The sequence below is a fragment of the Sardina pilchardus genome, chromosome 9, assembly GCF_963854185.1.
Source record: "Sardina pilchardus chromosome 9, fSarPil1.1, whole genome shotgun sequence".
Taxonomy (NCBI): Eukaryota; Metazoa; Chordata; class Actinopteri; order Clupeiformes; family Clupeidae; genus Sardina; species Sardina pilchardus.
The window spans coordinates 17,819,735-17,832,234 of record NC_085002.1 but is presented as its reverse complement, the minus strand read 5'-3'; the positions used below and the strand labels follow the sequence as shown (position 1 = coordinate 17,832,234).

The 12,500-nt window shown below is 46.9% G+C and overlaps 1 protein-coding gene across 1 annotated transcript in view; it reads right to left on the bottom strand.

Annotated features, from left to right (window-relative positions):
* Positions 1 to 12,500, bottom strand: part of igsf21a (immunoglobin superfamily, member 21a) — a 198,198-nt gene that overhangs the window by 19,653 nt on the left and 166,045 nt on the right. Inside the window, exons 6-7 of the mRNA XM_062544972.1 lie at positions 11,126 to 11,241; positions 135 to 675 (exon numbers count right to left, since the gene is read on the bottom strand). Of these exons, the coding sequence (XP_062400956.1) occupies positions 135 to 675; positions 11,126 to 11,241 (657 nt within the window). The remainder of the gene's footprint in view (positions 1 to 134; positions 676 to 11,125; positions 11,242 to 12,500) is intronic.

The window sequence follows — 12,500 nt, the reverse complement described above, 5'->3', positions numbered from 1 at the left end:
ACCTCTAGCTTGTGTGTGTGTGTGTGTGTGTGTGGGGGGGGGGGGTTGTACAGTATATATATGTGTGTGTGTGTGTGTGTGTGTGTGTGTGTGTGTGGGTGTATCTAGATGTTCACATGTTTGTGTGCACTCACCTAGTATAACCTCTGTCTGCATAGGCATGGACAGTGCCGGGTGCTTGACCTCGCAGCTGAACAGCGCGTCGTTGTCCACCTGCGGGTTGAGCGTCCAGGTGAGCTTGGCCTGCACCATGACCGAGCCGTCGCTCTGCGGCACGTGCGCGCTGCTGAAGAAGTACAGCGGGTCGGTGCTCTGCACCCAGCGCGGGAACTCCCGGTTCACCACCGTCTCCGGGATCACCTCCGTGGCCGGACTGGGCTCGTGGCCGAGAGGCTGCTGACCTGGCGTGAAGCCGCCACCGCCGGTGCCGGTGCCGGTGCCGGTGCCAGTGCCGCCGCCGCCGCCCCGGGGCTTGGGGCTCTCCGTGTAGAGGCGCCCCGGCCGCCCGTCCGGCCCCAGCAGCGAGAGCGACTTCTGCAGCTTGGTGTCGTCCAGGTCCCGGCTGATGAGCGGCCGGGCCCCGCGCACCGCCGCCGAGCCACCTCCTCCGCCCTCGTCGCCGGGCAGCGTGTACGAGATGACCTCGATCAACTCCCCGTCCCGCTTAAAATACACCTGGGACACACAGACAGACAGAGAGACAGAGAGAGAGAGAGAGAGAGAGAGAGACTTAGCAGTGGTCTCAAACTTTTTACAATGAGTACCTCAGAGAACAATTGGCTCTCCATGTACCATCATTATGACCAGCATTAAAATACCGTAGCGTAGCCCAATTTGAAGTGCTTGTTTCATCTTCATGAAAAACAACATCTTGGAGACTCCCAGACAGGGATGGAAATTAGCCACCCGCCACCCGCCAAATGCGTGTAGTTTTGCGCGCTGGCGGGTGAAATATGTCAACACACCTGCCACTGTGGCGGGTAAGCAACTACTTCTACTTCAAGTTGTTTGTTTCATCAGAATATTAGCAGTTGCCGCAGAGATAAGAACACACACCTTGTATCAATAATCCTCAACATCGATGGACATGACGATTAACGTGACAGCTAGATAGCCTACAACCATTGACTGGATATATATATATATAACAGATATACCAAATTCCGAGTCATGGTAGCCTACCTAAGTTAAGCACCCAGCCAATTAAACATGACCAAGGAAAAAGTGAACGGGACAACTCACAATGCCATAGGCTACCACGGTAACCTACCTAAATCATAGAAGTTAACATTGCAAGACACTTATCTTTTTTATGACGTCAGAAATATTTCCCTTACCTTCTTAGTTTTTTTGAACATTCACGTTATTTAATGAAAACGTGTATCCTTGAACTTTGCGTGATTTTCCTAAAACCGAATGAACGTACGTCTTAAAGTGACAGGTACTCAATTAGACCTACACACCACCCCTGTAATATCATTAAAGACAAGTAATCAAAATGAAGTATTCAAATTACTGAATATTTTGAGTAATTATGCAAATGCTATAAATTGTTAACAAAATATATAAAGTGTATGAATTCAAATATGAAATAGAAACAAGACCAGCCATTTTCTGAGCAGGGTTGAACAGAGACTCAGATTGCCACTGCTCTGAATGATCTGTATCCAGCTTAAGGCAATAAGGTTTTGCCAGGGGCAGATTAATGTGGCCAGGGGCCCCTAAGCTATCAAGGCTACTCAAATCTTCAGTCAGAAAACAGACATTTCAAACTGTAAAGCACATTGTGAAAATATGCGTTTATGTGCTGTGTCTTCTCTCATTCTAGTCACATATTACTTGTCATTCATATTGAATGTTCCTCTGTTATGTGGAACTACACAGTGTTTAACTCCGTTTTGAGGCAGGATGTTATTGTAATTTATAGGCTATATGTTTATTATTGTATAGCTGACACCCTGACAAGTCTGGACTGCCATTTCTTCATTGTGGAAATAATGTGTTGGTCAGTGAACCAAAAACACCCTGTGGTTTGGCTAATGCATTTCTTTATTTGTCTTCAATCCATAAAGGGACATGTCCAGACCAAACACACCCCATGCCATTTGATCCCACATCACAGCTACCCCCATAAGTTGGATGAGCACCCACCACATCAACGGATCTTCTAACATCAGGGGCTTTCACACGGGATAGCACTCCGCTAATTTGCTCGTCTTTCTCGCTGCTCGGTTCGGGGTTTCGTAACCTACTGGGTGCGAGATATTGAGGGGTCGATTTTACCCCCAATATCCCTCCTGTAGAGATATTACACACTTATTGTCGCCTCCGTTGCAGTGTAAATCCAAGCGGTCAACGTGTCGGCTCTTGTGTGAGATGGGCGGAGATGTCAATGACACTACAACAGCCTATGTCCAACCTACCACTGGAGATTTAAAATCTGACTGATCAAAAGCAGCAATAACAGAGACAGCACATTATGACAATTTTTAAATCCACAATCACAAAGCTTCCAGTCATTTAACGTTGACTGTCACTCAGAATGCAATCTGTGGCCATAGGCTTTCTTCGAGCGATAAAACTGTCTCATCTTCAGGAAACGTTACTCTCCTTCAATAACATGACGCACAACTTTACTTCCATTCATTTGATTAACAGCTAGACAAGGCAAGCATAAAATTAGTAGCGCTATCAGTATCATCAATAACGTCCATTGTGTCTTGAAGGCTTAAAATTCTGTCAATTTAGGGATTTTTTTTGCAGGAGAATTTGTAAGGTTTCTTTAGCTACTAGCCTTTTGTTTTTGAGCCCCGGTCTCATACTTTCTTTACGACATTTTCGTATTGAACTGTAACTTGAATGGCGTATATTTTGAAAAAAAATTTACCTTATGAATTCCGCCATATTTACCCAATCAGCGTCTTACTACTACTTTGAATATCTATTTTGGACCAATGGAGTTTAATGTTCATTCTCTTATGTCGATTTTAAGAAAGTCTTGTTTTGTTATGGCCAGGCTGGCACACATAGGGCCCCTAGGCTGCAGCCATATCTAGCCTATGATGATTCGCGCCTGGGTTTTGCCTATATTTTTGTAATGTAATAGACACAGTCACACTTTTTAAAAACTATTTCAGCTTGTGTAGGCCTATCAGTGCTTTCTTATTGAACACAGTACCGCGATAATACCGAAAACCGTGATAATTTTGGTCACTATAACCGTGGGGTTAAATTTTCATACCGTTAGATCTCTACTTGGCAGTATAATGTATGGAACGGTTGAATATATATTGGCTGGTAAAAATGTTGAGTGGCTGGTAGATTTTAAAATCTACCTGCCACAGTGGCAGGTGGACAAAAAAGTTAATTTCCATCCCTGCTCCCAGAGTACCACAACAGAGAGTCCATGTACCACCAATGGTACCCATACCACAGTTTGAGAACCACTGACTTATAGAACTTATAGGAATAGGCAATATGTCTTACATGTACAGTATGTACTGTTTCTGTCCTCCTATCCGTAAATGAAGGATGCAAAATGATTTTCAGCACAAACTGACAAATAAAGTTGTACTGTAATTATAAGGTTCCATATGCATTGTGAGTAGTTCTAGAATTTCGTAGAATAAGTGGAGAAAGCCTCTTTAGATAGAATGTCCTAAAATGCATACCACTTCTGACCTTCTGAAGTTGTCAGAAAATAGGAACATGTCAATAACTCAATTTTGACAAAAATGTCAATTTAGAGGCTTAACAATCTAAGGGGGCAATATGTGTATGGTTGTAGATAGAGAACGAAAGAAGACTGACATATACATAGACAGGTACTGTATATACACTGACTGGACAGGGAGAAAGAGAGCAAGAGGAACAACGTGACAAAGAGAGAGAGAGAGAGAGAGAGAGAGAGAGAGAGAGAGAGAGAGAGAGAGAGAAAGAGAGAGAGAGAGAGATGATAGAGAGGGAATTACAGAGAGTATGCCTGAGAGGATAAATGCTAAATTGAAAGGAGAGATAAAGTGGTGGCATTAATGAAGACTGAGTAAGGCATAAAGATGGCATTTTACAAGCTGAATAAGAAGAAGATATTACATGGCTACGCAGGGCTTTAAGCAATAATTCTGAACTATTCTACAAGGCATTCTGATGATATTCTAAATAGCTTGTGCCTCCATAATACTGCTATGGGAATAAGATTCATTTGCTGGTAAATCATTTGACTGGATGTCTTCTGCAAACCTCTTATATTGAGATCAAAATGGGGGGCCTGCATACCCCCTAGTGTAACCATTTAATCAAATACCCCCCCCCCCCCCTCCATATTTACATTTTGAGTTTTATCTTCTCTGCGTTGACGTACTGTAGACAGTGCAGAAGAGTGGAAGAGCCAGATCCTGCGTCCGCTCTGGGACCTTTGGACATGTGAATTCAATTTGCCCAAGATCAAAGAGCCATTACTTTACACACACTGCATATCAGAGGGTCCCCGGTTCGGGATTTTTTTCTCTTCTTTTTCATGGTGCCCTCTAAGCGTGTGTGTGTCGATGTGTGTGTGTGTGTGTGTGTCTGTGCGTGTGTGTGTCTGTGCATGTGTTTGTCTGTGTGTGTGTGTGTGTGTGTGTGTGTGTGTGTGTGTGTGTGTGTGTGTGTGTGTGTGTGTGTCTGTGTGTGTGTGTGTGTGCGTGCACGTCTGGATTGTCAATGTGTGCTTTGATTTCTACACAACCTCAGGGGCCACTCTCTACTGGGTAAATAACTGTAATGAATGTAAACAAGTCTGACGTAAGCCTGTGCCCCTGAGTCCCCAAGTCTCCGTCTAATGAGTTTGCACACACAGATCGAGACGGGGTCTAGCACTTCTGACTCCTGCTTTTAGCCCAGCGCATGAGTGTATTTGAGAATGTGTGTGTGTGTGTGTGTGTGTGTGTGTGTGTGTGTGTGTGTGTGTCTGACTGTCTCTCTCTCTCTCTCACTCTCTCTCTCTCTGACTGTCTTGCACATTATCCCTGACTGTTTAAACTCGGGAAAGGTTATTTGAGGCTATTCGAGACACAGCTCATTATAAATGGAGTTTTGACTGAATGTACAGAGTGATTCTCCCAAGGTGAGCCCAGGCCATTCGCACATGAATAAAGCACACAGAGATTATGCATGCAGAGTGACAACGGTTCAGCCTTAACCATGATTTGAAGGCTGCCACCGGAAAGATCCTTGAGCGCTTGGTTGATATACATATAATGAGCTGAAATCAAAATCTTTGACGCTCAAAAATGAGTGTCCAAGTGGTTCTTATGCATAGACCATTATCATATATCCTCAGTTTTCTATTAAATGATGATCATTGATCATCCTCAAAAAATGAGCGGTGAAGTGACAGCAGCCAGCCTGCTGCAGTACACATGTTTCACCAGCGTGGGGAGCTACAGATCCTCCACTGCAATGCATCACACTTCCTCAGGTGGGCGTGCTTTTTTTTAAGCCGCACACAATGCCAACTTCTATTTCGAGATGAATCAGTTGTTAAGATACACAACATATATGAAATAAGGCGTGTGTGTGTGTGTATGTGTGTGGGGTGTGTGTGTGTGTGTGTGTGTGTGTGTGTGTGGGGGGGTGGGTGGTTGCAGGTGACATCTCAGTACAACTTGTTGGTGTATCCATGTTTGTTTTTACAAGCTTGCTAATGTGTTTTCTTTGTTGGAGGAAGAAGCTGTCACTTTAGCACAAGCTGTTGCACACAAAGTGTAACACTACTGAAAGGAGAGAGATACATCACACGCTATCCTGCAGCCAGACCCGCAACGCTTGTGTATCGGTTCACACTTATACCCGCACAAGGGGAGGTCAAACAGGCTCTGTCGATGTGCCAGAGGCAACGACTGTAGTGTTAGAAAAAGAGCATTGAATTGGGTCAGCACTCAATCTACCACGGGAAATGCCATTTTTGCAAGGGTTACGGGTGCATCTTGTGGACTGCGAATGCCGTTCACTCCAAACAGCTTCTAAGAGCCATCATTAAGTAATTCAGTGGCTCTCTTGGTGCAAGACATTATTCTCTGTGATGGCTTATCTGCTTCTATTGGGAGGATATGGATTGTTCAAGTAATGGAATATTGTGTGTACTGTGTGTGTTTGTGTGTGTGTGTGTGTGTGTGTGGGGGGGGGGGGGGGTGTCCATTGTTGACTTTTAAGGAGGATGGCTGACTGCGGACACCAGCAATCATGGGCTTTCCAACCCACACTTGACAAATTTCAGTAATGGCTCATTCCTCCGTGAGGGTTATCTCCGCTCAAACAACAGCATACTGTATGCCCATTGACACTTTTTAAATAATGAGCCGGTGATTGCCTTAGCTGACACCAAACATCTCTCTTCACTTCACTTCATACTACCGATTACTTCTCACAAAATAATCGCTGTGAGGGGTTATTCCATGCTGAGATCATTAAGAAACACAATTCTGTCACCTAAACCTTAAGAGCCATATTGAAGTCAGTGGGGGAAGAGTTCAAATGGACACATCCTGCTGAACTGGAAGCACTAAATGTTGATGAACAGTGCTCTGACTGGGCGAAGGGCTGCTCCGGGGACAAATCTGTCGTGATGACCCCTGTGCCTTTTTTTTCTGGTTCATTTGAACTTTATCTTGCCATTTTTCCTCCTAATTGAAAATCAATGCGTGTGTGTTCAGTGCATCTGGGCATATTTCTCCAGTCTATAGCATCCAGTCCGGGGCTCGGAGCGCTGCCTGTCATATGAATGCCTGTGAAACCCACAATGACTCCCCCCCTTGGCCTTTATGCTCCTGCTAATCATGTTCTCTGGGCCCATGTGATAGCTCAATATCTGCGGCAGCAATGAATGGGACTGCCAAGTCAAAGATCCAAGACAAAGACTCGAGTATTTTTCATTCTTCTACACGGCTGGCTCATGCGCTGCCTGCTGGTGAATGCGTCAGTGTTTCCAACTGTGTTCCAGTGCCCCTACTGTACGTTCAACACTGGCACACCATTGGCAGGTGGTGAAGCAGCAAGGTTTTTTTTTAAAGCTTTATACTGTGGGAGAGCATGGTAGCCCACAATGACGATGCTGTAGAGCTTGCAAAATGCTGCTGTAAAAATGCTCATCCTACGGGTTGCTCTGAATAGAAAACTATGACTTTCTCGCCTCCTCCCTCCCCACCCCACCCCGTGGAAAAAATAAATAAAATGACGCCTCCGTCGATGGAATTAAGCGACAGTGAGCGGAATGGCTTTCGAGTTTGAATGGATACTAATGAAAGCACCTGCTCTCCGCGTCGCTGCCAGTCACCCCATTTTCAACAGCGGCAGCTCATTTCAGGCAGACGAGGTGGGGAACAATGGCCTGCACTCGCTTTCACCTCTCCCCACGCACAGACACAAGCACATACAAACACACACACGCACACACACACACACACACACACAAACACACACACACACACACACACACACACACACACACACACACACACACACACGCACACACGCACACACGCACACACGCACACACACAGGCTCCCAAGCCGCCACACCTGAACATTGTCACAATTCATTTACTGGCAGAAAGTGATGATGCAGTCATCGCCATAGCGGCGCCGTGACCTGAAGCGCAAGCCGGGTGGCCGTGACTTCATCTAGCTTATTAGCGCTTGTCACTGTCCGTTTCTCTCTTAATCACGGATCAGACGCAACGCGCGGGCCAAAGTGCCCAGTCAGACTCCCTCTGTGAGCGTCGCGTGAAAATAAACCCTGACATCAGTGTGGAGGCTTGACACTTTTTTTTTTTTCCTCCTCTCCTCTCCATTTGCCAAGGTGTGCCGCGTTTCACACACAAAAGACTTCTTTCAAAAGACTTCTAACGGCTGTCTATATATGGCATCATGCTTTGAAGTAGAGTCCCCTGAGCTCTGAATTCTATAGTATTCTCACATATACCGGCGTCATTCACTAAGACACCTCACATTAGCTTAATGCCAAGGTCTTAAGAGCAGCCCGGCTGAGTAATTTGAGGCCGATACTAATGGTCTATACTGAAGGGTGAGAAAAACGGTGAAAAACGGTGAGGAAAACATTTAAAACATTTAGAATAAGCCGCGAGGCGATGACACTGACAAGGACTAAATGAGATTCATCAAAAGAGCGGAGGGAGAGAGAGACGAGGCGTTTGAAGTTTCCCCATGATGTGAAACTCGGCTTTTTCTGCCACTGCGCTTGATGCAGATATTTACCTTGAGGGAATGATGTGGGGATCCACTCACTATCATTACGCGACATCAAAAAAAAAGATGTGATCTTATCTTTGTGTACTTCACAGTTGCTCAGAGCTGTAGTGACTGAAAAAAAAATCTAAAAAACACTTGCAGTAACAGTTGTGGTCATTTATGCTTTTATTTTGGAATACTGCGAGCCAATCTTGAGCCTTAGAACCTTCAGAAAACTAGAGAACAGATCATAGTCACAGTCACCTGTGGACTTGGGAAAGCTGCGTTAGTTCATCGGTCAGTTTAACGTTTCCAAGTCTCCAGGAGTGCGCAGGTGAACCGCCACACTGAAGGATTGGAGGCACATTGGTGGGCCTTCAGAGGAACCCCTCTGGGAGGGCAATCTTTCCCCGGGAACGCTGTCAGGTTTTGTTTACACTGTTTCGGAACGAGCTGCGAAGCACGGAGCGACACCGACGGCCCCGGTCAGGTCTCCGCGGAGGCATTACGAGTTTGGAGTGGACAAAGTGTTCTCCCAACTAAGTCAATTCACTTTCGGAAGTGCGCCGAGGCCATGTCAGCAATTTTAGGAGGAGGGCCAGCGTGGGACTCCATAATTAGGCTCATGCTTGGTCATTTCTGCCCCCTATTAAGTCTCCTTAAACAGAGCAGCAGGGAAAAAAAATGACCAGCACTAACCTCCTTTATTTAATCTCGCAGTATATACAGCTGTGTCCCTCTTGCACTATCCCTCTCTATCTCCCTCTATGTACCTCTCTCTCTCTCTCCCTCTCTCTATATGAAATATATATATATATATCTCTCTCTTCCCTCTTTCCCTAAAGTATCTATCTATCTATCTATCTATCTATCTATCTCTCTCTCTCTTTCTCATCACTTCTGTTTGGGTCTCTCCACTCCTCCCCCTTTCCCACATATCCTCTCCATCCTCCAGGGCTTGTATTTCTGAGGGTCCTTTAGTTATTAGCTCACTTATCTTCCCATTCATTTCACATGCTACCTTTTCAACGCGCAAACCCTTCAGTGACTTATTTTTACATTTCCATGTCCACTCTCCCACATTGTCTCTCTGACGAGGGTCTTTTCAGAAAGCACAGAATTAGTGGTGAGATGGAAGATGGAGGAAAGAAGACGCAATCTTATCTAATTCCCTGGCACATGCATGAGTGCGAGACACTCAAAAGTTCAAAGGCTACGACTTCTTTTTGAGATTGACTGACAGCTTCTGCTAAAAGAACTGAATTGAGAGGATCCACTTCAACTGAGCTCTCATTAAAAGGGGCTTGCTATTATTAACTTGGCGGCATACGCTGTGTGTGTGTGTGTGTGTGTGTGTGTGTGTGTGTGTGTGTGCGTGTGTGTGTGTGTGTGTGTGTGTGTGTGTGCGCGCGCGCATACTCCCATGCAGGCCTCATTTGTTGAGCACAATGTACAGAAGCTAATAAGCAAGTCGTGTCAGATTAGTTGGGGATGTTGGGCTGATGCCCATTCATGGATTTCTCCTGAAATGGTCAGTTTATCTGTAATTTTGCCCATTTATAAACCTTGAATGGATTGTAATTCTGATGTTTAATATAAATACTTTGCTGCTGCCTGCACAAACTTTTGAAGTGTGTGAAAATGGGCAATCTCCATAGGGCCTGCCACATGGGCGATCACATTCTTCAGCGGTATTCACTTGCAAATCCACCTCACAATGTGTCTATGCTCAATACCACGCGTTATAATCTGACAGACGGTGAAAAGTAAACACACACACACACACCAGCTCCACCCACCCCCCTTTCCGTTGCACACACCAGACTTCAAGTCTCCAGTAAGAGTGTGTGTGTGTATGTGTATGTGTATGTGTATGTCTGCGTGCGCGCGCGCGTGTGTGTGTGTGCGTGTGTGTGGTCACTTGCTATTACACGGTGTACCTGCAAGCATATTGGCGAACAGGTGTGCGGCGAGCACCTTTCGCTTGGCGTTTCGGGTGGGAACGCTTGAAAGTAATGACTGTCAGCAAACAGAGCAGCAGCTCCGGGCCTCGTGGACCCCCATCCCTCTGGCCAGTCAGTCACACCCTCACCCTCACACGCCGCCACCGTCGCCCAACCACCCCATTCAAAACTGACCGTCCGCCAGAGCGAGAGGAGCAGGTCCCCAGGTGTGTGTGTGTGTGTGTGTGTGTGTGGGGTGGGGAGCGCGGAAATCATTTTCACCTTGTGTCTCCGGCGTGCTGTGGCATTAATTGCCGGCGAGCGGAGCCCCGCGTGGCTCAGGAATACATTACGCCGGCCGCCCGCCGGGCCTGATTAATGATGGAGAGTGTGGCCATGCGCAGGGCCCTGCAAACCTCACGCCGTGCACACAGGGCCCACACTCTGGCACTCTCTATAGTGTGTGTGTGTGTGTGTGTGTGTGTGTGTGTGTGTGTGCAGTGTGACCCCCACATAACAGTCTTGTCTGAAAGCAGGGGAGAAGAGAGAAACTAAAATGACTGCCTATAGTGAAGTCTTTGTCGTCGGTGAAAAAGGCATGTAATTGAATGGCGACTGAGATTGGCTACTACCACTGAGGTTTCATTGTGTGCTCTCGTGTGTGTGCTCGTGTGCGTGTGTGTGTGTGTATATGTGTGTGTGTGTATGTGTCTGTGCATGCGTGTATGTGTGTGCTCTCAAGTGTGTGCTTTTGTAGTGTGTGTGTGTGTGTGTGTGTGTGTGTGTGTGTGTGTGTGTGTGTGTATATATAGCTGTGTGTGTGCGTGTGTGTATATATAGCTGTGTGTGCGTGTGTGTGTGTGTGAATGTGTGTGTGTATAGCTGTGTGTGTGCGCGTGTGTGGGGGCGTGTGGGACATTGAACCTACAGTACATTGCGAGCCCAGCTCTGACTCACCGTGGGTGCCGGCTTGCCTCCCTTGGCGTTGCACACCAGCGTGAAGTTCTGCGCCTGGTAGCGGCTGAAGGGGGCCGGAGTGTTCTCCGCCACCACCGTGATGTTGTTAGGGGGCGCTGGAGGACGCCAAGCGGGAGAGAGACGCCCATGTACACACACACAAAGAGAGAAGAAGAAACACACAAAAAAACACACATTACAAACAAGGAAATAGCAAAACACCTTTTCGGTTCCCTCTCAGGCACGTAAGTACTGTAATTACGGGCAGTCTTTTCTCCAAGCTCCCCTCACGTCTTGTCTCATGTGGGTCTGTAGACACAGAAAACCTTCCACTCTTTCGCTCTCTTCCTCTCTCCTTTCCTCCCTCCCTCCCTTCCTCTCTCTCCCTCTCTGCTCACCGCTGAGCTCTCCAGTCTGTCTGATGTATAGACTGGTTTGGGCCTCTGTGCATTTGCCATGCCGTTTCATCTGAGGCAGCGGAGCAGCGTGGGGTGCCGCGCCGCGCAGCGCCGAACGGGCCGAGCATGGCAAGCAGGCCGCCGGCTTTGTTCTGCGCCAGCCAGCGCCGAGGACGAGGTGGGGGGACGACGGGGGAGCAAGGAGACGGAGACGGTTGGAGGTCGTGGTGGGGAGCCGAGGACGGTGGAGGGGGGTGGGGGGGCAACGAGGGTTTCTTTGGAGACGGAGGCGGTGGGAGATCGGGGGGAGCTGGAGGGAGGCACCGCGGCACTGGGTGGGAGAGTCCTGGCACTCGATCGGCCTGGCCTGCCACATGCACCGATGAACTACCGCTACTGCTACTACCGCCGCTACGGCCGCTATGACTGCTACAGTGGCTACCGCCGCTACCTACGGGTGCTACTGTTGCTACCGACACTACTGCCGCTACTGCTGTGACTGCTGCTGCCGTGACTGCTGCTGCCGATGCTGATGGACGCTCCAGAACTGGACAGCGGACAATCAATGATGCTTGCAGATGGAAAGAGAGACAGATACATGTATCTATCTCTCTATCTATCTCTCTCTCTACATATATATATATATATATATATATATATATATATATAAACTGCTCACAAAAAGTAAGGAAACTTGACTTTGGCCCATTATATCTCCCTTTTAGTAATACCAACCAGTAGAGTGTTTCATATCATTTTTATCGTTGATTTGTCACCTTTACAATGAGGTATAGCTTGTAAGCATAGGGCAATCATGGAATGAGCAACACAAGCAAACGTGTAAGTAGTGCCAACGAAAAATGTGCCAAAATGGCCTGTTATGCTGTTGGAATTCACCTTTGTTACTTCAAGCATTGACGATTGCACTCTCCCACAGAAATGAGGAAAACAAAACATGTTAGGCATACATTTGTTCA